This window comes from Stomoxys calcitrans, chromosome 1 (assembly GCF_963082655.1).
Source record: "Stomoxys calcitrans chromosome 1, idStoCalc2.1, whole genome shotgun sequence".
Lineage (NCBI taxonomy): Eukaryota > Metazoa > Arthropoda > Insecta > Diptera > Muscidae > Stomoxys > Stomoxys calcitrans.
The window spans coordinates 212,287,655-212,312,801 of NC_081552.1; the positions used below are offsets into that span (position 1 = coordinate 212,287,655).

Sequence of the window (25,147 nt, forward strand, 5' to 3'; positions counted from 1 at the left end):
TTCGTCATGGGAGAGGCACATCCCGGAGTGCCTTCTCCGTATGCTTTTGGTCCGTGCCGGGATTGGAAAGAACCCCGGACCCTGGTTCTGTTCCGTTTGCCAGAACCGCCTTCATCATCGGTCAGTGTCGGTGAGGTGTAACAGGTGCTTGGAGTGGGTACATTTCCGTTCTTGCTCTGGCCTAACTTCGCTACGGGAGTATAGTCATACTGGCTATGTCGCTAGGTGCTGTGCGAACACAGCCAGCAGTGGGTCACAAGCGTCGCCGTCGTCGCCTTCGGCGTCCTCGTCGTCGGACTATGTGACCCCCCCGACCTCTCCCGTACGGCAATTTATGCAAAGACAGCACCCTAGCCCTACTATTGCCAGGCCAGTGTCGGGAAATGTATCGTTCCTGCAGTTAAACTGCAATGGACTGCGAGGCAAGATTGATGAGATTGTGGATTTTATGAGTCGGAAGAGCATATCGGTCGCAGCGATCCAGGAGACAAAGCTGACTAACACCTGCAGCTTGCACAGTTGTCACGGCTACAATGTGCTACGTAAGGATCGCTCAAGGAATGGAGGTGGGGGATTGGCCTTCGTTATACACCATTCCGTGCAGTATAGACCTATCTCGCCTGCGCTTGACGCTAGTGACCCATACATGGAATGTATGGGGGTAGCAGTCAAGTCTGGTACTGCCGAGATAGAGATATACAACGTGTATATACCGCCGGTTGGCAGCTGTGTCCCGATTAATGGCCAGGCCTACAGCCCCGACATAAGTGGGTTGCTATCTGGCCATAGTCGTCTGGTTCTGGGGGATTTCAATGCACATCACTCGTCATGGCATTCTCCCCTAGGCAACGACCAGCGTGGCATAGCTTTGGCAGAGCAGATAGATAGCTCCACGTTTTGCACGGTGAATGAGGATGCCCCCACTAGGATTACGAGGAGGTGCAGCAGCTCGCCAGACATCTCAATCGCATCCCCTGATCTCCTGAGTGACGTATCCTGGCAAGCCGTCATCTCTTTGGGGTCAGACCACCTCCCCATAATCCTCACCATCGACCGACCACCCGACTTCATAACCTCTGAGCGCCGAACGTTCATCAACTATAAGAAGGCCAATTGGACTGGCTTCAGAGAGTATACCAATCGCCGCTTCAATGAACTGCCACCCCCCTCTGATGTGCTTGTGGCCGAGAGGAAATTCCGAGACATCATCAACGCAGCAGCCGCTCGCTTTATACCAGCCGGTCGAATACCGCAAGTGCGACCCAATTTCCCGGCGCAAGCAGTGGTACTCGCAGACGAGCGTGATGGGATTCGTGCTATGGACCCCGCTAACCCCAGAATCAGCGAGCTGAATCTGGAAATAAACAGGGTAGTCAACGAACATAAGCGGAATTTGTGGCTGGAACACTTGGAGCAATGTAACTTAGGCACCGGTGCAGGCAAATTGTGGGCCACTGTTAAGTCTCTCTCGAACCCCGGTAGACGGGACGACAGGACCTCAGTCACTTTTGGCGAGTTAACCGTGACTGATCCGAAGAGATGCGCCAGGTTGTTCAACCGTCAATTTATCGTGCATCCCGAGAGAGACAGGGCAAGGAGGAGAGCCATTCGCCGTATTCGTGGTCTCCGAGCCGATGAACAGCCATCACAATTTACCGTGGGCGAAGTTACAAATGTCATCCGTGGCGCCAAATCTTCCAAGGCGTTGGGCCCCGACGGAATCTCTACATTGATGCTGAAGAATCTGGATTTACCTGGAGTTGAGTACCTTACCACTGTCCTTAACCTGTCATTGAACACTCTTATAGTTCCCGATGTCTGGAAAATGGGCAGAGTGATCCCGCTACTGAAGCCTGGTAAAGACCCGAGTTTGGGGGAGTCGTACAGACCGATCTCCCTTCTCTCACCAGTGGCTAAGACGCTTGAGGCATTACTCCTCCCGAGCCTCGTAGGAGAATTTCCATTCGCCGAGCATCAACACGGATTTCGGAGACTGCACAGCACAACAACAGCTTTGCATGCCATCACCACACACATTTGCCGTGGCTTCAATCAACCCAGGCCATGTGATAGGACGGTCCTCGTGGCATTGGACCTATCGAAGGCATTCGACACGGTCAGCCATGCCAAATTATTTGAGGACATCGCCAACACGTCCCTCCAGCCAGGCCTTAAACGTTGGGTCGCGAATTATCTGTGTGGCCGCCAGTCATTTGTGGAATTTAGGGATAAGAAGTCAAAACACCGTAGAGTGAAACAGGGAGTTCCCCAAGGCGGGGTGATATCTCCGGCTCTGTTTAACCTCTACCTTTCCTCCATCCCACCTCCTCCAGACGGCATAGAGATCGTATCATATGCGGACGACTGTACGATCTTGGCATCAGGCCCCCCACCCATTGATGACATCTGCGATAGGCTGAACGTCTACCTCAACGAGCTTGCCTCATATTTCGCTGCAAGAAATCTGAAGATATCCGCCACCAAATCTTCAGCCACACTGTTCACTACAAATACGCGTGAGGTGAATTCTGAGCTGACTGTGATGGTCGATGGAGAATTGATTCCGACCATCAAGTGTCCCAAAATACTTGGCGTCACATTTGACAGCTCCTACACCTTCTCCCCACATGCCACAGCAATCTGCAATAAAGTCAAAAGTAGAAACAAGGTCCTCAAGTCACTCGCCGGCAGCACTTGGGGTGCAGACAAAGAAACCTTGTTGACCACGTACAAAGCAATTGGCCGGTCTGTGGTAAGTTATGCAGCGCCAGTGTGGTCACGTCAGCTTTGTGACACGCAGTGGAATAATATTCAGATCTGTCAGAATGCCGCCCTCCGAACTGCGACGGGCTGCCTCCTTAGTTCTCATGTGGACCACCTCCACCAGGAGACAAAGATCCTACCAGTGCGAAGACATAACTACATGCTGTCTAAGCAATACCTTTTGGGCTGTTATCGCAGAAATCATCCAAATCATCATCTTGTGGATAGATACCCACCGCCCAGAAGCCTTAAGGTAGATCTACATGATCTAGAGCGTGAGGTCCAGCGCTACAAGAGAGAACCTCTAGATCAAGCGGCATATCAAGCGGGTCTGAACAACATTCATGCAGACACGGTAGCAGACGCGTTAACTGGCTACCGGGTGAATGTAGTCCTTGGAGTACGACCGCCACCCATTGCACCCGAAGAAATCGACCTCCCCCGGCAAACCAGAGTGATTCTGGCTCAATTACGTTCCGGCAGATGCAGCCGCCTCAATTCCCACAGAGCTAGGATTGATGCCGACGTGCAAGATGTATGTCCCGACTGTAACCAGGGACCGCACGATACACGTCACCTGTTTAACTGCCCGGCCAGACCCACTCGACTCAGACCCAGATCCCTGTGGACGCACCCCATCTTAGTCGCGGAGTTCCTGGGTCTTAACACTCAACAGAATCAAGCAGACGAAAGATAGTACACAATAAACTGCTACAACAACAACAACAGTCAAATGCATTTCAAAACCAGGGAAAGCACGAATCGAGTTTCCTTATAGACAAGCTGTAGGTGCTCTGATGTATTTGATGCTAGGAACAAGACCAGATTTGGCATATAGTGTCGGTTATCTATCAAGACACCTTGACAACTACACTTGTGAAGATATTCAAAAGCTCAAGCGAGTATTCAGATATATAGCTGGTTCCATAGATGTTGGAATAGCTTATAATAAAGAAGGACCCAAGCTATTAGAATGTTACAGCGATGCTGACTATGGTGGATGTGTCACTACAGGACGTTCTACAACAGGTGTTGTTGCAACTTATGCAGGTGGAGCTTTATCTTGGATGAGTCAACGACAACCAACAGTGTCAACTTCAACAACTGAAGCAGAAATTATAGCTGCAAGTGAAGCCGCAAAAGAAGTAATATGGCTTACACGACTTTTCAAGGACATAATAAATTATAAGGACATTCCAATTATAAATATAGACAATACAGCTGCGATTCGTCTATCAAAGAATCCAGAATTTCATAAACGAACAAAGCACATTGATCTAAAACACTTCTTCGTACGTGAAAAGGTAACAGAAGGTTTATTGTCAACGACTCAAGTTTCAACTGAAAATCAACTCGCAGATATGATGACCAAGCCTTTACCAAAGTCACGTTTACAGTACTTGTGTACTCGTTTAAATATAATTTAATTAAACAAGGGAAAGTGTTGAAGTATTTGTTTAACAAATTAATATCTACTTGTATCGTTCTTTGTTATTATGTGACTAGGCAATGATTTTATGTATTTGTATGTTCGAGAAATTATTTTTTCAAACTTCACTTCAATAAAACTTTTCAATCTAATAATTTTATGCTCATTGGATGGGTGCGATCTCTGAGTAAGCTCGAAATAAATCGAACGGAGCCATTACCGACACAAAATGCGACAAGCTTTGATAGTAGTGCGACGTGCCAGACCCTATCAAATGCTTTGAAGATATCCAGAGCCACAACCTTACTCTCACCAAACTGGTGAATTGAGCGACTCCAACGTTCCGACAGAAGTGCCATAAGATCGCCCGTAGAGCGATTTTTGCGGAACCCATACTGTTGGTCGCTAAGAAGGCCATTAGACTCTAAATACCTCACAAGATGGTGATTAACCATGCCCTCCATGACCTTCGAGAGAGCGGAGCATATCGAAATTGGTCGATAATTCGTAGGGTTGTTTGCCTCACCCTGCTTGGGTATTGGCTGAACGTTCGCAACCTTCCAACGCGCCATGAAGACTCCCGCAATGGACGAGCGAGCGTCGAAGAACACTTGCGTAAGACAAGTGTTGATATGCCATCCGGGCCCGGGGATTTAATCACGTCTAGATTCTCAAGAACCCTTTTAACTCCACGAGTTCGAAAAAATATTTGGGGCATGACGCCAGATACATTCTCGATTGAGGGGAGTGTTTGATTGCTATCCGGTAGGGAAGAGTTCCCCGCAAATATATCAGCCAACAGGTTAGCCTTATCAAACGGGTCAGTGAATGTTTGATCATCCTTAACAAGAGTATGAAGAACTGCCCTTTACCCTTTTCACGAACGAACAAAAGCTCTTGCTTGCTCGTGTAGAAGCAAGAACCTTAGTACGCAGACGCTTTTCGTAAAGAAATTTTTTGCGCCTAAGCACATTGGCACACGAAGATCTTGCATGCTTGCGCAGCAGTTCTCAATCAGAAGAATGCACCTTTCTTAATCAGAAGATTATTTCATTTTCATTATTTTTTTCGTTGTCAACTATTTAGTTGGATTGGAAAGAGATTACAAAGATTCATCATACGTACGGTGCAAGTCAGTATAACGAAAAGGGATGGGAAGGGGAAACCAACGCACATGACAACTGTGAAAGGTGGTAAGCTGGGGAAGAGTTCTATATCAGTGAGAGCATCCTTCAGTATCTTCAGCTTTCTGCAGCAGTCCAGAATGGGTAGAGGGTTGAGTGACAGTCTCTTCTTCCCACAGTCGCGGGACTATTACACAAATAAACTTGACCATCTCTAATTCCAGTTCATCACCACAAAGCCATTATAAGTCCATCTTCCCCCATTCAGCGCGTCATCAAAGACTTAACGTTCCAAATTCCAGTCAGGAGTTTTGAAGATGAACTTGTATCAGCAGGATAACTGACCTGTTCTGTGAAACACTCGGCCATAAGCCCTTGGTCACCATGTAAATCACTGCATCAACACATGCTTCTTTTACGCGGTTAACGGTCAACAGACTCGGGAGAATTTACTGATTCAATAGCATGTTCAGCTAGTCATCCGCCTCGATTCCTGCCACCAGTCGCTACTCCATTGATATGGTACTTAGAGCGTCCAAGATCAGCAAAACTCTGTCCCCAATGAGTACCCATGCGTGTATATAAAATGTCAAGGGAAAGACGGTATATCTAGAAATGGGCAATGGGTAATCGGGGTATCGGGAGATCGGTCTATATGGAAGCTACATCCAAATATATTCCGATCTGGACAATATTCAACAAAAAGGCCAAGAGGGGTACTCGCTGTGCCAAATTTCATTAAAATCGGATGAAAAATGCTCCTTTTATAGACTCATTACACAATATCGGGAGATCAGTATATATGGCAGCTATATCCAAGTATGGTCCGATCTGTACCACATTTGACAGGACTGGGCCAGAACACACTGTGCCAAATTTAATCAAATTCGGGTAATAAATGGATCTTTAATGGCCTCAATACACTATATCGGGAGATCGGGTGATTGGGTGGTCGGTCTTAGGGCAGCTATAACCAAATATATTCCGATCTGAATCACACTCCACAGAAATGAATAGGGGTCTACCAGAACTCACTCTTCCTCGAAATTTCATCGAAATCGGATAAAAAATTACCAATTTATTGTCTCAAGACTTTAAATCTAGATATCGGTCTACATAGCGGCTATATATAACTAAAATCCGATTTTATGAGATCAGAAGGTCAGGTTTACATACAAAGAATACGAAATCATCAAAAATGTTTTGAAAAATGTTTTTAAATTATAAAAACCCAAATAAATACCCAAAAAGGGTATTTATTGGGTATTTACCCAATAAATTCCCAAGCGTTGGGTATTTACCCGGTAGAAACCCATCTCTAGGTATACCTCCTTACCTGTACTTGCTCTTAAAGAAAACGACTTCCAAACCCCTTTTACATTGTGTGTCTCTCCGCAAGTTCGAGAAGCGGCAGGTCCCCGACTCCCATCAACCTAAGGGCTATATTCGTTGCCGAACATACAACATATAGGTGCAAAGGCATTAGATCAAGAAATTCTCTAAGGGCCTCCTCCTCTGGGTTCTTAACCTTACTCCGAAAACCAGCCCCGGCCTTCTTGGCCATTCTACGGGGGGTACAACTGTTCAGAGTAAGATGGCAGACGAGCCACCTAAACGTGGGAACCGTTCGAATCACTGCCATAAACATTCATTGGATCGTCTTGACTTAAGCCTCCAACACCTGACTATAGAGTTAGTAGAGCGCACTCGGCGCCCTTCCCTATACCTTCTCGACTTTCCTTCTCCAGGTTAGTTTCTGGTGAAGAATCACGCCCTTATACTTGTCCTCCGGGATAGAGAGACAGCTCTATCCCATCCAGGACAGGTCCCCTAGCACATCAAACTTCCGCCTCCTGGTGAATAGTACTTTAGTCGTTTAATTTTTGGTGTAATCATTGTTGTTGAAGCAGAGTGTGTAAAAGTTCTATCTTTCGTCTGCTTGATTCTGCATCCAGGAACTCTGCGACTAAGATGGGTTGCGCCCACAGGGATCGGGGTCTGGCTGGGCAGTTAAACAGATGTCGTGTGGTCGCTGGGCACAATCGGGACATACATCCTGCACGTGGCATCAATCCTTGCTCTGTAGGAAATGAGACTGCTGCATCTGCCGGATCGTTGTTGTTGCTGTTGTTGTAGCAGTTTATTGTGTTCTATCTTTCGTCTGCTTGATTCTGTTGAGTGTCAAGAACCAGGAACTCTGTGACTAAGATCGGGTGCGTCCACAGGGATCGGGGTCTGAGTCGAGTGGGTCTGGCTGGGCAGTTAAACAGGCGACGTGTATCGTTCGGTCCCTGGTTACAATCGGGACATACATCTTGCACCTCGGTATCAATCCTTGCTCTGTAGGAGTTCTTCAGGTGCAATAGGAGGCGGTCGTTCTCCAAGTACTACATTCAACCGGTAGCAATTTACCACATCTGCTACCGTGTCTGCATGAATGTTGTCTAGACCCACTTGAAACGCCGCTTGATCCAGAGGTTCTCTTTTGTAGCGCTGAACCTCACGCTCTAGATCACGTAGATCTACCTTAAGGCTTCTGTGGATATCTATCCCCAAGATGATGATTTGGATGGTCTCTGCGATAGCAGCCCAAAAGGTATTGCTTAGACAGCATGTAGTTATGTCTTCGCACTGGTGGGATCTTTGTCTCCTGATAGAGGTGGTCCACATGGGAACTGAAGAGACATTCCGTTGCAGTTCGGAGGGCGGCATTCTGACAGATCTGAATATTATTCCACTGCGTGTCACAAAGTTGAATAACTTACCACAGACCGGCCAATTGCTTTGTACGTGGTCAACAAGGTTTCTTTGTCTGCACCCCAAGTGCTGCCAGCAAGTGACTTAAGGACCTTGTTTCTACATATGATTTAATCCCAAATTGCTGTGGCATGTGGGGAGAATATGTAAGAGCTGTCAAATCACAGTCAGCTCAGTATTCACCTCACGCGTATTTGTAGTGAACAGTGTGGCTGAAGATTTGGTGGCAGATATCTTCAGATTTCTTGCAGCGAAATACGAGGCAAGCTCGTTGAGGTAGACGTTCAACCTATCGCAGATGTCATCAATGGGTGGGGGGCCTGATGCCATGATCGTACAATCGTCCGCATATGATACTATCTCTATGGCGTCTGTCTGGAGGGGGTGGAATGGAGGATAGGTAGAGGTTAAACAGTGCCGGAGATATCACCCCCCTTGGGGAACTCCCTGTTTCACTCTACGGTGTTTCGACTTCTTGTCCCTAAATTCCACAAATGACTGGCGGCCACACAGATAATTCGCGACCCATCGTTTCAGGCCTGGCTGGAGGGACGTGTCGGCGATGTCCTCAAATAATTTGGTATGGCTGACCGTGTCGAATGCCTTCGTTAGGTCCAGTGCCAAGAGGACCGTCCTATCACATGGCCTGGACTGATTGAAGCCACGGCAAACGTGTGTGGTGATGGCATGCAAAGCTGTTTTTGTGCTGTGCAGTCTCCGAAATCCATGTTGATGCTCGGCGAATGGAAATTCTCCTACGAAGCTCGGGAGGAGTAATGCTTCAAGCGTCTTTGCCACTGGTGAGAGAAGTGAGATCGGTCTGTACGACCCCCCCAAACTCGAGTCTTTTCCAGGCTTCAGTAGCGGGAATGCTCTGCCCATTTTCCAGACATCGGGAACTATAAGAGTGTTCAATGACAGGTTGAGGACAGTGGTAAAGTACTCAACTCCAGGTGAATCCAGATTCTTCAACATCAATGTAGAGATTCCGTTGGGGCCCAACGCCTTAGATGATTTGGCGCCACGAATGACATTCGTAACTTCGCCCACGGTAAATTGTGAGGGCTGTTCATCGGCTCGGAGATCACGAATACGGCGAATGGCTCTCCTCCTTACCCTGTTACTCTCGGGATGCACAATAAATTGACGGTTGAACAACCTGGCGCATCTCTTCGGATCAGTAACGGTTATTTCCCCAAAAGTGACTGAGGTCCGTTCATCCGTCTACCGGCGTTCGAGAGTGATTTAACAGTAGACTACAGCTTCCCTACACCGGTGCCTAAGTTACATTGCTACAACTGTTCCAGCCACAAATTCCGCTTATGTTCGTTGACTACCCTGATTCGAGGGTTAGTGGGGTCCGTACAACGAATACCATGACGCTCGTCTGCGAGTACCACTGCCTGCGCCGGGAAATTGGGCCGCACTTGAGGTATTCGACCGAATGGTATAAAGCGAGCGGCTGCTGCGTTAATGATATCTCGGAATTTCCTCTCGGGCACTAGCACATCCGAGGCGGGTGGCAGTTTACTGAAGCGGCGATTGGTATACTCTCTGAAGCCTTCCCAATCGGCCTTCTTCTGATTGATAAACGTCCGGCGCTCAGAGGTGAGAATTATGGGGAGGTGGTCTGACCCCAAAGAGATGACGGTTTGCCCAGATACGTCACTCAGGAGATTAGGGGATGTAATGAAAATTTCTGGCGAGCTGTAGTCCCCTAGAACCAGACGATTATGGCCAGATAGTAACCCACTTATGTCGGGGTTGTAAGCTTGGCCATTAATCGGGGCACAACTACCAACTGGCGATATGTACTCGTTGTATAGCTCTATCTCGACAGTACCGGACCTTACTGCTATCCCCATGCACTCCATGTAGGGGTCACTAGCGCCAGCCGTATGCGAGATGGGTCTTTATTGCACGAAATGGTGTATCACGAAGGCCAATCCCCCCCTCTGTTCCTTGAGCGATCCTTACGTAGCACATTGTATCAGGGACAACTGTGCAAGCTGCAGGTGTTGGTCAGCTTTGTCTCCTGGATCGCTGCGACCAATATATATTTCCGACTCATGAAATCCACAATTTCATCGATCTTGCCACGGAGGCCGTCGCAGTTTAGTTGCAAAAATTATACATTTCCCGGCACTGGCCTGGCAATATTTGGGCTGGGATTTTGCCATTGCGTATATTGCCGCACGGGAGATGGCGAGGGGGTCACATAGTCCGACGACGAGGATGCTTGTGACCCACTGATTCGCACAGCACCTTGCGCAATATCCAGTATGACTATATTCCCGTAGCGAAGTGAGGTCAGAGCAAGATAGGAAATATTACCACTCCATGCACCGGTTACACCTCACCGACACCGACCAATGATGGAGGCGGTTCTGGCAAAGCGAACAGAATCAGGGTACGGGTTCTTTTCAATCCCGACCAGAAGCGTGCGGAGAAGACACTCGGGGATGTGCCTCACCCATGACGAAAAAAGACGAACACGTACACTGAGGCGGCAGCCCTTGCCGATAAGGGTTCCATCGGGTCAATCCAGTGCGTACAACCGACTGCCATGGGATTGACGAAGGGCTAAACATTGCTTTGTTGTTTGTTTGTCTGTTGTGGCATTCCTCTGCTTGCTTTGGCTTCACATGGCACTCATCTAAGTAGTGCGCATTCGCAAACAACATACGATGTACGACATTCGAATTGAAAAGCACATCCACTGAACGATTGCTGATCAACTCTTGCTCTATTGTCATATGAAGATTGTTTCTAGCTAACATTGTTTTTATGTGGCATGCATAACAGGCACTTGCTTTGGCCCAAGTGGCATTTGAGTGCCAAATTTAGAGTCTCATGCAGTTCTCTGATACAGGCCCGCTTAGACCCTCATTTTCCTTCCTTGCCAGTAAAGCCACAACTCCTAAGCCTCGTAAAACGTTTCCTCTTCGTGAATCGTAAGCAGCATAGTTCAACTATAGCTTTACACTCCATATGTCTGCACTTGTTTTTATGATTATGAATCCCATATGAAAATAATATAATTTTTTTTTCTCTTTGTAGGTCAACTTCAATATCAAATGTTGCTGGTGCTTCACTTTCACGTCGTAGTTCAGAGCGTGAACTTAACGATTGTGGCTCTAAAAAGCGTGCAACATCGGCCAGTGGCACAGACAGACATGAGGGTAAGTTTAGCGCAGCTGCAGCAACTATGACGACAGTGAAATGATCTTCTTTAAGCGTTTGTACGTGAAAGTTACAGAGTTTACGTTGAAAGTTGTCAGATAAAATACCAAAAACGTTTGTTTCTGTTTATTGATCCTTTAACGAGTTTTTTTTTTTGCCAATGTATTGTCGTATTGTACTATTTAAATACAATAGTATTCACCCTACGTATTCCCTTCCCTGAGTCTTTCTAGAGACAAAGAAAACTTTTGCCTTAAGTTACATATTTTTGAGGTTTATTGATCAGATTGCTTTTGCATCTCAAAATAAATACAGCATAAAAATTTTAACAAAGAAAAAGGACAAACAAATCATGTTTTGAGAATTTTTGTAAGAAATTAATTTCAAGTTTGTTCTCCATATTGTGTAGGGGAAACCTACTCTTCAAGTATTTGGCCTAACGAAAGGAATAGAAAAGAAAGCACGCTCTATTAGATACACGTCTTTGTCTAAGCATTTCAAAACTCTTACCTTAAGTTGCCCTCTTTTGATTTTCCCCATTATTTTGTTCGTTCTTACTTTGTTTTTCTATTAGCATTTGAAGTAAGCACACACTTTTTGCAATCTAGTCTCGAATGTTTGTTTGTTTAAAAATTATTTTTACTACTTTTACCATTATTGTCACATATTTTCTTTGTGTTTATATCCACTATTTCCCTATCATCAATTCACGACAAAAAACGTCAACAAAAGATCATCATCGACGTAGTAGAACATCAATGTATGAAGTATTTAATTGGGGCTATATCAATGATGAGCCACCCAAAAGATTTTCACTTTCAATTGTTGGTAGTGAAATTAACATAGATGGACCACCACTACCAGCAGCACCAATAACCACGTCAACTACTGCGAATGCAACTACAAACGTCATCAGCAACACCAAAAACACAACCAACACAGAGAATAGTCATCATAACAATCATCATTATAGACAATATTCAAATCATAATAATTTCTATACATCTGCTAAGGGTGAGGATGCAGTATAACAATTGTGTTATGTTTATTGCATCTTTTTCTTTTTTTGTTTGTTTTAATTAATCTTTTTTTTTCTAACCTCATCTTAACACAATTTGTTTTTTGGAATGTTGACATATGTTGGCATATTTTAGCATTCAGCTAAGAGAAAACCTTCAAGTGATGGCTATTTTGCTAGGTCTAGCATAGATTTTACGCCCGCTGGGTTGTTTAGCTACTAGTGTTGATTGTTTTGCCAATAACTTGAGGTTTTGATTCTTAACGGGATGTTGATATTTCCAGAATTAACAATCTTTTCCAATATTTTTGTAGATTCCAGTCAGTAGCGTCAACGTAACGCAATAGTAGCACCAACGTAACGCAATAATAGTACTATACGTGATAGCATTAAACTAAAGGGTGATTTTTTTGAGGTTAGGATTTTCATGCATTAGTATTTGACAGATCACGTGGGATTTCAGACATGGTGTCAAAGAGAAAGATGCTCAGTATGCTTTGACATTTCATCATGAATAGACTTACTAACGAGCAACGCTTGCAAATCATTTTCAGTGAATCATTTTCAGTGAAATCATTTTCAGTGAATCGACAAATTTTGTTCAGCGATGAGGCTCATTTCTGGTTGAATGGCTACGTAAATAAGCAAAATTGCCGCATTTGGAGTGAAGAGCAACCAGAAGCCGTTCAAGAACTGCCCATGCATCCCGAAAAATGCACTGTTTGGTGTGGTTTGTACGCTGGTGGAATCATTGGACCGTATTTTTTCAAAGATGCTGTTGGACGCAACGTTACGGTGAATGAACACATTTCGAACCGAACACTGATTTTGGTAATAAAATTCAATGATTTGCAAGCGTTGCTCGTTAGTAAGTCTATTCATGATGAAATGTCAAAGCATACTGAGCATCTTTCTCTTTGACACCATGTCTAAAATCCCACGTGATCTGTCAAATACTAATGCATGAAAATCCTAACCTCAAAAAAATCACCCTTTACATACATATATTTAAGCATGTGAAGGTGAATATTTGCATGTGAAGGTAGCGACACTTGGCAAGTTCCTATTAGGGGGCTTGGTCGTTGCGGTACATGGAAACGCTGGCTGCGGAAACGTTTTTTAAGTAGTGCTTGGTGTCGTTTTTATATCGTAAAGGTGTTTTCGCAATTAATTCGTTATAAGTACAACCTACCAACATACGGCCCTTAAAACCTCCACACCTAAAAAGTATCCAATGAGATTTCCTTAATCAAGAATTGAAACGCGTCACATTATGGTTGTCGTTTTGCCATCTTCTGGAACTAAATTGGAACTCCTTCTGACTGCTAGTGCGGGGCACACACACACAGAAGGTGTTCTATACTCTATTTTTTCTCGATGTCCCTACAGCTTCGTTGTTGGCAACCTTCAGTCTGTCAGCATGTTTTCCGATTAGACAGTGACTTGTCATGACGGACACAATGACTAAGACGTCTGTTCTAGCCAATGACAGCAAAGCAGTAAACCTCTTCAAGTCTAGATGAGGCCACATAGTTTTGGAATGCTCACAGCTCCCTCTTTGTGACCATCTATCATTCGTTGTCTTTCGAGCCTGGTACTGAAAACTTAGCTTGCATATCGCTAGTGGCATATCCACAGATTCCAGTATCCCTGGAATGTGTAAGGTAGTTTCTAGTATCGCAAGTTCGTCTGCTTTAGGATTCCCTGGGATATCTCTGTGGCCCGGCACCCAGAACAGGTGAATTTTGAACCGTTCAGCCATTTCGTTGAGAGATCTGCGACAGTCGAGGTCGGTTTTTGTGTTCAGAAATACGTTCTCCAGGGATTTAATGCTGCTGTTGGTTGTCTGAGAAGATATTTATGCCAATCGTCGTTATGACACATCTTAGCCATTCCACCACTTCCTTAATTGCAAGGATCTCTGCTTGATACACACTGCAGTGGTCGGGTAACCTCTTTGATATGACCAGTTCTAGATCTTTAGAGTACACCCCAAAGCCCACTTGTCCGTTTAGTTTGGAACCATCCGTATAGAAGTCTATGTAACTTCTGTTACCAGGGATATCGTAGTTCCAATCGATTCTTTCAGAAATAGTGGTACAGTAATTTTTATCATAAAGCGGCTCAGGCAGGGTGTAATCCACACTGCCAGGAACATCGGATATTGTATCAAGTATAACACAGTGTCCGGTGCCGCCACATGACCAATGAGAAAGCCCGCTTAATCTCGCAATGTCCAGAGGCATAAGATGTATCATTAAGTTCAGTGCATCAGATGGTGTCGTCCTCAATGCGGCTGTGGATGTTTGAAACGGCGTCCACCAGACCACAACACCATATAGCATTATATGTCTGACAACTGCAGTATATACCTAATGCATGACACGCGGTCTAAATCCCCAACTTTTGCCAATGGCACTCTTGCAGGTGTATAGGGCAAGAGTGGCCTTTCTTGAACTTTCCAAAATGTTGAATTTGAAGTTCAATTTCCTGTCCAGCTAAACATTCTCTCCACCCAAGGAGACAGGTTCCACTGTAGGCAACTTGAATCTCCTGCTGTAAAGAACTACTTCTGTCTTGCACGGATTTATACCCGGTAGCCCACTTTGCTGTTGTACGTAGAGCTTCCTGAAGTATATCTCTTAGAGTACTGGGAAACTTTCCCCTAATTAGAATTGCCACGTCATCAGCATACGCGACCACTTTTACGCCTTTTTCTTCCAGAGACAATAATATATTGTTAATGGCTATATTCCAAAGTAGAGGAGACAGTACACCTCCTTGAGGTGTTCCTCTGCTGACCATCTGTAGGCGCAATGTGACTTAACAGATACATTCGGTGTCGGTTCGCTTATTTTTGTGCAATTTTGCAAAAAATTACTTTGCCGATAGTATCGATAGGAAAAATATACACCGATATTCAGATAAAGAATAAAATATCGATAGTGCCATCGATTTTTTGCCAGCTCTAGCTTAAACCCTTAAAATGGCACTGTTGTCCATTGAAATCAGGATTAAAATACGACTTCTATGAAATCAAGATTTCTTAGGGTCGGTATAAATGGTGCTATATAAAGATATAGGCCATCTTTGAACCTAAGGCTGTAGAGTAATTTCAATAAACAGTCGGACGGATATATTCAGATTGTTTTGTGAATATAATGACGATCTAGAATGCATACTTTGTGGGGTTGAAAATGTATAATTTGATGTGTTGCAAATGGAATGGCAAAATCATACCCACCACCATGACCCACACAACATGACATTTTTGGCTTGTAGAACTTTTTGTAGGTTTTGGTCGGTTTTGTTAGGATTTTTCTTAAAATTTTTTAGGAAATAATTTACTCGATTGACAACACTGTCCACGAGTACTTATAGCGTTTATCTTATTTAGATGTTGCTTTTTGCGTTTTTGCTACTAATTAGGATCTGCTTAATGATAATGATTCATCATCAATATTTCGTTTGATAATGAATTTTTGCATATGTTTAGTTTCTTTAACTGATGATTTACTAATTTTTACGTTGCAAGTCGTACCTAATTTTGAAATAATTATTGTTTTGCATGGATGATACAAATATTTGTTTATTTTTTATCTTATGAATGTTTTTTTTTCTCAATATCCATAAATAATTATTATTTATATCAAATTTATTAACATTTGCCTGGTTGCTAAAACGAAAAGAAAACAGCTTTATAAAACGCAAGCGTTCAACGATCAAAATAAGCTTTAAATCGATAATTTCAAAAGAAAACAACTTTTAATGTCTGAAAATCAAAAAATATTAAAGAGAATTTCCACAAGTCTTGTACGATCTAGAAAGATAGACTTTTTTCCATTATTACCTTTAAATGCTCAAAGGGTTTTAACAGCAAAAGTGTTGCTAGAACACACTTCCCGTTTTCATATAAATTATTTTTCCATTTCAAATTAAAATAAAATTTTTTTCAAGATATTACACCTATAAATATCGATTTTATTTAACAGTTGGGGTTTACCATCGGCATTTAAAATTCATTTAAATGTAAAATTTTCATGTGTTGATTATTTTGGGGTCTTTCTGGTTTTTCTCTTTTCCTTATTATTTATGTATCGATATTTCACATTTCAATGAAATGCATTTTTAGATATGATCTACAACAAATTACATTTATTTTTAAACTATTGACATCACTGTTTCTAATTTTTATTGAACTTACATATCTAAATGAGAAACAAAACACAAACAAAAACTTTATGCGACCGTCTTCAACAGTCGTTGTCTGCTTTGCTACTGTTTTGTAGTTTTTTTTATTGGTTCACACGTTGTACTAACCAAAGAGCTTAAGAAATAGAAGAGAGGGTTTCTGCTTTGTCTTCCCCGTACCGTAAAATAACTCGCGTTAAAGACACAACATTTTCCATGCATTCCAATTGGAATCACATTGAGGGTTGCAACATTTTCGGGTTATTCTGTTTTGATTCGGACATTCGTTCGAACATTTTTTCGTATTTTGCTTTGTTTCTTTGCAACCGAAAGTTGGAATAAAGGAAAAACGAAATATCGTAAGCAGTTCAAACATGTTGTGTCTTTAAAATTTGTCCCTCGTCATCCCGTATTGGACTCTAACGCCAGCTCTTATTCTTTCTTACGCTCTTTGGTACTAACAGTCTATAGTTGCTCGCATCCCTTTGTGTCTGCTTTGTAATTCATGCGTTTTGTTGTTGTCGTGTTGATGATGTGAAGCGTTTCTAGTGTTAGTCTCTTGTTGTAATTTAACTCGTTATCTATTATTCTTACTCTAAGTCTGGCTCATGGTGTTCAACAGAACGAGATAAATAACAACAAGAGACTAACACTAGAAACGCTACACATCATCAACACGACAACAACAAAACGCATGAATTACAAAGCAGACACAGAGGGATGCGCGAGCAACTATAGACAGTCAGTACAACGAGTGAACAAAGTCCAATAAGAACAACTAAAGGGTGATTTTTTTGAGGTTAGGATTTTCATGCATTAGTATTTGACAGATCACGTGGGATTTCAGACATGGTGTCAAAGAGAAAGATGCTCAGTATGCTTTGACATTTCATCATGAATAGACTTACTAACGAGCAACGCTTGCAAATCATTGAATTTTATTACCAAAATCAGTGTTCGGTTCGAAATGTGTTCAAATTTTGACAAATTTTGTTCAGCGATGAGGCTCATTTCTGGTTGAATGGCTACGTAAATAAGCAAAATTGCCGCATTTGGAGTGAAGAGCAACCAGAAGCCGTTCAAGAACTGCCCATGCATCCCGAAAAATGCACTGTTTGGTGTGGTTTGTACGCTGGTGGAATCATTGGACCGTATTTTTTCAAAGATGCTATTGGACGCAACGTTACGGTGAATGAACACATTTCGAACCGAACACTGATTTTGGTAATAAAATTCAATGATTTGCAAGCGTTGCTCGTTAGTAAGTCTATTCATGATGAAATGTCAAAGCATACTGAGCATCTTTCTCTTTGACACCATGTCTGAAATCCCACGTGATCTGTCAAATACTAATGCATGAAAATCCTAACCTCAAAAAAATCACCCTTTACAATACAAAACAGTAGCAAAGCAGATAACGACCAAAGAGCGTAAGAAAGAATAAGAGCTGGCGTTAGAGTCCAATACGGGATGACGAGGGACAAATTTTAAAGACACAACATGTTTGAACTGCTTACGATATTTCGTTTTTCCTTTATTCCAACTTTCGGTTGCAAAGAAACAAAGCAAAATACGAAAAAATGTTCGAACGAATGTCCGAATCAAAACAGAATAACCCGAAAATGTTGCAACCCTCAATGTGATTCCAATTGGAATGCATGGAAAATGTTGTGTCTTTAACGCGAGTTATTTTACGGTACGGGGAAGACAAAGCAGAAACCCTCTCTTCTATTTCTTAAGCTCTTTGATAACGACTGTTGAAGACGGTCGCATAAAGTTTTTGTTTGTGTTTTGTTTCTCATTTAGATATGGAAGTTAAATAAAAAATAGAAACAGTGTTGTCAAAAGTTTAAAAATAAATTAAATTGGTTGTATATCATATCTTGAAAATGCATTTAATTGAAATGCGAAATATCGATACACAAATAATAAAGAAAAGAGAAAACCCAGAAAGATCTCGAGCCTGAATTAAAAACAACAATATTGTAAAATTTTCATTTTAGGACAATATTCAACTCATAATTGCCTGCTTAGTAGTTTCTTAAAAATAAATTTCAAAACAATGTTATTCATAATTTTTTGTTTGTGGCTTCAAAAAAAATTCGTTTTTGTTTGGCCTTATGCTACAGAAATAGAAATTTGAAAAGCTTGTAGCAACAGCAGCATGTCTTTTTAATGTCGTTTTTGCCCTTATTTCACTTAATTCTCTCAAAATGAGAAAAATTTAAATATTTTTTGAAAAATAATGCCAAACCGTATTAACGTACGAAACATTCCCAACATTTTTTTTGTGTATCCCCCAAATGAATGAATCGAAAAAACAACAACGTAACATTTTTATAGAAGATAATGTTGACGCCTCACATATCGTGTTTCGAAGTGTGGCCAGAAGAAAAACTGACCTTATGCCAACAATACCGAGTCCCAGGGATGGCCATTACGGTTCCCGATCGTCATTAAGTAATACACCTTCTAGAACACCAGGTAAGACACATCATGTCATTACACAACACCTCTACCACCACCATACAACAAACATTCACGCTCACTATATACAGAAAGAAGTCTCTTCTATCATCATTATCATCAGAACCTTTTCTTTTTCTCTCTCTCTCATATCTACGTACCTTTTTCCCTATATTTTTTTCTATCTCTCTAAATATGATTTTATTTTTAATTGAACCTTTACAAATTGTGTTTGTTCGTTCGTTCATTCGTTCCTCCAAATTACTTGATATTTTGATATACTTAGACAGGATTATACAGTCAGATATTAAAGAAAATGGTGGGCTGTTTTAACGTGCTATATCTATTTATGAATACACATGCATACATATTTAACTGTGTGCTTAGTGCGATGATGCCAACTTGGCTTTATGTTTTAAGTATAAACTGACTAAATCAGATTTTATGTGTATTCAATTATTACGAATAAGGCGTTTATTGTTGGTGTTTAACTATATTTTAATAATTAAGCAAATGTGGTATATTTAACCTAGTTTTTTTTTATTGAAAACATATTTTAAAAACTCTCGACCGATTGATTTAAGAAAGACCTAAAGCCTTTAATTTAGTATTGTAAATATATTATGTTAAGTAAATAATATTTTAAATTTTTAAATTTTTTCAAATAATATTTTTTTATTTGTTTATATCATTTCGATATCAAGCTTATTTGGGCATGGTTAGGTTAGTTTGGAGGGCACGCGACTAGCCACTTCATCCGGAACCTTAACCCTCTCATGCCCGAATTAAAATTGATTAGACATATGAGATAGAGTTAACTTCAATATCAACTGAAAAAAATGTCACTGTCCTAGGTGCCCTGGTTCAAGGTTCAAGAGCTGCAGGATGTTGCGTATATGCAACATTAGTAGAGATGGGCGATGGGTAAATACCCAAAAGGAATTTACCCGGTAAATTGGGTAAATACCCAGGTATTTACCCATTTATACCCAAAACCTGGGATTTATAATTTTGCAGACATTTTGTCTATACAAATTTTTCAAAATTTTTTTGTTGATTTCGCATTCTTTGTATATAAACCTGACCTTCTGATCTCATAAAATCGGGTTTTAGTTATATATAGCCTCTATATAGACCGAACTCCAGACTTAAAGTCTTGAGGCCGTAAATTGGTAATATTTCATCCGATTTCGATGAAATTTGGCACAGTGAGTTCTGGTAGACCCCTATTCATTTCTGTGAAGTGCGGTTCAGATCAGACTATTCCGGTACCCATCTAAACCTTTTTGTTGAATATCGTCCAGATCGGACCATATTTGGATATTGCTTTTTATGGCCTCAATACCCTATATCGGGAGATCGGGTGGTCGGTCTAAGGGTAGCTATATGCAAATATAGTCCGATCTGAACCGCACTTCACAGAAATTAATAGGATCTACCAGAACTCACTGTGCCAAATTTCATCGAAATCGGATGAAAAATTACCAATTTATTGCCTCGAGACTATGTCTGGAGATCGGTCTATATTGGGTCTATTATTGGGTATTTACCCAATAAATACCCAAGCGTTGGGTATTCACCCGGTAGAGACCTATCACTAAACATTAGGCAACGGTGTTAAATTTAAATGCTAAAAGATTTTTTTCATATTGCATTTTCAGCTTGGAAACCCAGTGTTGCAAACATTTCGAACCGAACACTGATTTTGGTAATAAAATTCAATGATTTGCAAGCGTTGCTCGTTAGTAAGTCTATTCATGATGAAATGTCAAAGCATACTGAGCATCTTTCTCTTTGACACCATGTCTGAAATCCCACGTGATCTGTCAAATACTAATGCATGAAAATCCTAACCTCAAAAAAATCACCCTTTACATCTGTCCTTTTTTCCCCATTCCGGCCAATGATTATCAACAGTGATGCCGTTTTTAGTTGGTTTCTACCAAAATTGGCAGGTTTTAATTCTCTTGGTAGGTTGGTAGGCTGACCTCCATTTTTGCTAGATTTTTCCAAGGTATACATACCAAGTTAATCGTCGAGGACAACTCAAAATTATTTCACTTCTTGTCATTTCGAGTGCTGAATGAAACCATGAATGTTGAGGGGCCAAATATTGTTTCTTTAAATTTCAGAAAAACGGCATAAGATCTGATTTTGACTGAAAATGGCACTAGTGTTAAGGAAAATCTTCGAAGATTCTAGGTAAAAATGCGGCTTTTGGTCGTTAAATAACTTCAATCGGGAAACGGGCCAGATCTGGTTCATACTCAGGTGTTGAGAGGTCCATGCAACTCACTGTAATGCAATTCACTTATGCTATATCATGATATAGGCCATCTTTGAACTTTAGGTTGTAGATTATTCGGTTTGTGCAATGATATATCATCTATATAAATTGATCCTCTGATGTTTGTCTTCTCATTTTCGTTTGATATATAGGTGATGAAAAATTAACGATAGTATCGATATTTGTACTTTGAAATATTGAAAATATCGAATGCTGCGATTGTCGATAATTTTCCAGCTATAATTAACATTCCATTAATTCATTCAAATATCACTGAGTGCAGTTTAATCTCAATGATAAGGAGCCTGCTCCGCAGGGCGACACCCCTTTGGGAGTAGTTTTTACATGGCATGGTACCTCACAAATGTCGCCAGCATTAGGAGGGGAAACCACCGCTGACAATTTCGTTCTGATGGTCTCGCCAGGATTCGACCCAAAGCTATGGTGGCCTTCCGTAGGATTTTGTTAGAAGCACATTATTCTTAACATAGATTTCTTTTCGAGGTCACCTTTTGGTATTAAGAGCGCACAATCAGCCGTTTATAGGCTGAGGTGTATGACCATAGTAGCATGGGGTGGATTAATATCCTTACCCTCTTCTCAACACAACCTAATCCAGAGACCCTATTTCAATCACGTATCATGCTAACATTCGCTTAAAATTTTGCACAAATACATCTTATTGGTATAGGTTGGTTGGGTTTGCAAAGCGTTGGCTTGAGTTTACTGAACAGCCAGAAGCCACACTGAGCTAAATCAGACAAATACGGGGCTGTAGAACGATATTAGTTGATTTTTTGGCGAAAAACTCCATCCTGGATGTGGTTCGTTGTAAACGCGTTCTCGGCCCCTCTTTGACACTTGCTCGCAACATACAATACAATTATCACCGAAGGCAACATTCTGAACGTTTCAGTACCAAAAATTTCATTCCGCACACGGAATTCAATGGAACTTCGTTGTTATATAATTTCAGTCAGCGCCGAATGTACATGTTTTACTTCAGAACAGATGTCACTGACAGTCATACCACGTAGAAAAAAAAAAAATTACGACTATTGGATTTCTACGCGAAATCAAAATTAAAAAATCGTACTTCTGCTTGCCAACGGTAGTATAATCCTAATCGATTCCCCGACTTGACTTGACATTAGGCTGTTTACGCCTAATTTACGACAAGTGTGGTCCACTTTGGTTTATAACCTCATATTAAATACTTGACTTTTGCGATTCATGGTGGAGGGCACATAAGTTTCGGCAGGGCCGAACTTATAATTTTTTTTATACCCACCATCGAAGGATGGGGCTGTATTCATTTTGTCATTCCGTTTGCAACACATCGAAATCGACACATCGACAATAAAATACCAAGATCAATCACTCTACAGCCTTTAAAAATTTAGATTTTGAGCTGAAATTTGGCACAGATACGTCTTTTTGATGCACGCTGGTTAAGTTCTTGAACGTTCCAAATCGGACCCAATTTGGTTATAGCTGCTTTATAGACCGATCTGACAATACCCTTTATCGCCCATAAATGCTTTATTTTTTCGATTTCTCTAAAATTTGAAACAGTATCTAGTTTAAGGCCACCCGACATCTGACCCAAATATGGTTCAGATCGGACTATATTTAGATATAGCTGTCATATAGCCCATAAAAGCTTTATTTACTACCCAATTTCGCTGAAAATTGAAACATTGGTTTATTTTAAGCCTCCCGACATCTGACCTAAATATGGTTCAGATCGGAATATATTTAGATACAGCTGCCATATAGACCGACCTGCCGATGAAGGTTGTGAAGGCTATAAAAGCTTTATTTACTATCTGATTTCGCTGAAATTTAAAAAATTTGTTTATTTTAAGCCTCCCGACATCTGACCCAAATATGTTTCAGATCGGACTATATTTAGATATAGCTGCCATATACCCCGATTTCCCGATTAAGAGTCTGAAGCCTATAAAAGCTCTATTTATTACCCGATTTCACTGAAATTTTAAACAGTGGATAGTTTTATACCACCCGCCATCCGACCTAAATATGAAAAAAACGGTCTGTTTTAGATATAGCTGTCATATAGACCGATATGCCGGTTAAGGGTCTGAAGCTCATAAAAGCTTTATTTATTACCTGATTTTTTTGAAATTTGAAATACAAAATTCAACAGTGACTTGTATTTATTGGACCACTCAATGTCCGTGCCGAATTTGAGTGCATAGGTTATCCAATTTTAACCGGATTGTGACGGAAGGGGGGGTTTACATATATACCCGAGGTAGTGGCTATACAAAGTTCGGCCCGGCCGAACTTAATGCCTTCTTATTTGTTTTGTTTAGAAGTGTTATTTTTATTTATTTTGTCTCTTTGAACTTATTGTTTAACATTTTTTTTTTTATTTATTATATTTTTCGTAAAATGTTTAATATATTTTTCATTTTATTTTTCTATGAAATTGAAATTATTTTTGTAATATTATGTTATTTTTTTTTTAATTTTCTACCATGATGCGACATTCCATCCAAGTTTCCCACCAGTATCTGACTGTAAAATCCACACCTTTATATTATTATTTTTGAAAATATTTCTACCATATTATTATTCTTGTTTGAGTTCTATTTGACCCGAAAACTGATATTCTGTTAAGACCCCAAATTTTCGATGCTTTTTATGCGCTATATATTTTAATTTTGTTAAATATAATATTTTATTGTATTTTGTGATTAGTTTGTGAAAGAGATGTGAGTGAATTAAATATAGTACTGAACAGGTGATATATGTGATATGTTTAAAGTCTAATGTGGTTTATAGAGAATTTGTTTGTATGAGGAAGAAGATAATTCAGCTTTACTTGCATACAAAAATACACACATATACCACGTACTACATACAATTTTAGCTTTAAGTTAAGACAGAAGCATTCATTGATTTTTGAAAACTTTCCCCCCTTTGGTTATTATTTATTAATTTTTTTTTAAATTTTTTAAATCACCATTCTACTTAAAATGCCGCTTTACAAACAAAAACCTAAAAAAACAATGAACTTGCTGCTGTGAACGAACGCTTGTCAACGCTATCATCTGTTACTTAAAATATGTTTTCCTCGATTGCTGTTTGCTGTGCTGCATGGAAACACAGGACGTGCATTTTCCATGAACCGTTTGGATCAACTGGCTCAACCCATTCGCCGCAATGGCGAACACATACGAGCCATTCTAGAACGTGAACGTCGCGAACAATTGGAAATGATGGATGAGACCGAATCTCTGGGCGGTGGCCGACGCTCAGGCCGCAAAGCTGGCTCCGCTGGATCGAGTGGCAAAATGTCGCGCAGTATGATACATTTGGCTGGTGAAGGGGCACCACGTCCCAAATATAATTTAGGTGGGGGCATTTCCACCAGCTTTTTACCATTGGGTAGCGGCAGTAGAAATGCCTGTATGAGTATGACACAACTGGGACATTATTGTTGCAATGATAACAGTAATGCCACCTGGTCGTCGTCATCCTTTGCAACACCTACACGCTCGAATTTAGGCTTACAAACTGCCGCCACCAAAAAATATCTACAATCATCACTAGCTTCATCTGCATCCAACACGTCTAAACGAGGCCAGATCTCTAATACTAACCTCTACCGTTTCGATACAGACTCATTGTTACTCATGAACTCTCCTAGTTTACTCTTAAACCCAGGTGTGTGTGCGTGTTTGCAATCTACTTCTACTTCTACTACATCATACACCTCTTACCACCACCTACCTACTATACCACCACCAAAAACAAAACACCTCAGAAATATTGCTATACAAATTACTACCACCATTGTTATTTTCTCCCTCAGAATACAATATGTTTATTTATATTTTCCTTTCCCTCCACGATTATTTATTGTTCTATTTCTTTATCCTAAACTTCATTTTTCCGTC

The 25,147-nt window shown here is 41.2% G+C and overlaps 1 protein-coding gene across 7 annotated transcripts in view; it reads left to right on the forward strand.

Annotated features, from left to right (window-relative positions):
• Positions 1 to 25,147, forward strand: part of LOC106086180 (ensconsin) — an 84,382-nt gene that overhangs the window by 31,303 nt on the left and 27,932 nt on the right. Inside the window, exons 5-8 of one of the 7 annotated variants that reach the window (XM_059365489.1) lie at positions 11,134 to 11,255; positions 11,989 to 12,270; positions 18,809 to 18,949; positions 24,357 to 24,914. In XM_059365489.1, the coding sequence (XP_059221472.1) occupies positions 11,134 to 11,255; positions 11,989 to 12,270; positions 18,809 to 18,949; positions 24,357 to 24,914 (1,103 nt within the window). The remainder of the gene's footprint in view (positions 1 to 11,133; positions 11,256 to 11,988; positions 12,271 to 18,808; positions 18,950 to 24,356; positions 24,915 to 25,147) is intronic. The other 6 variants (XM_059365496.1, XM_059365499.1, XM_059365492.1 and 3 more) reach the window with 6 other exon arrangements.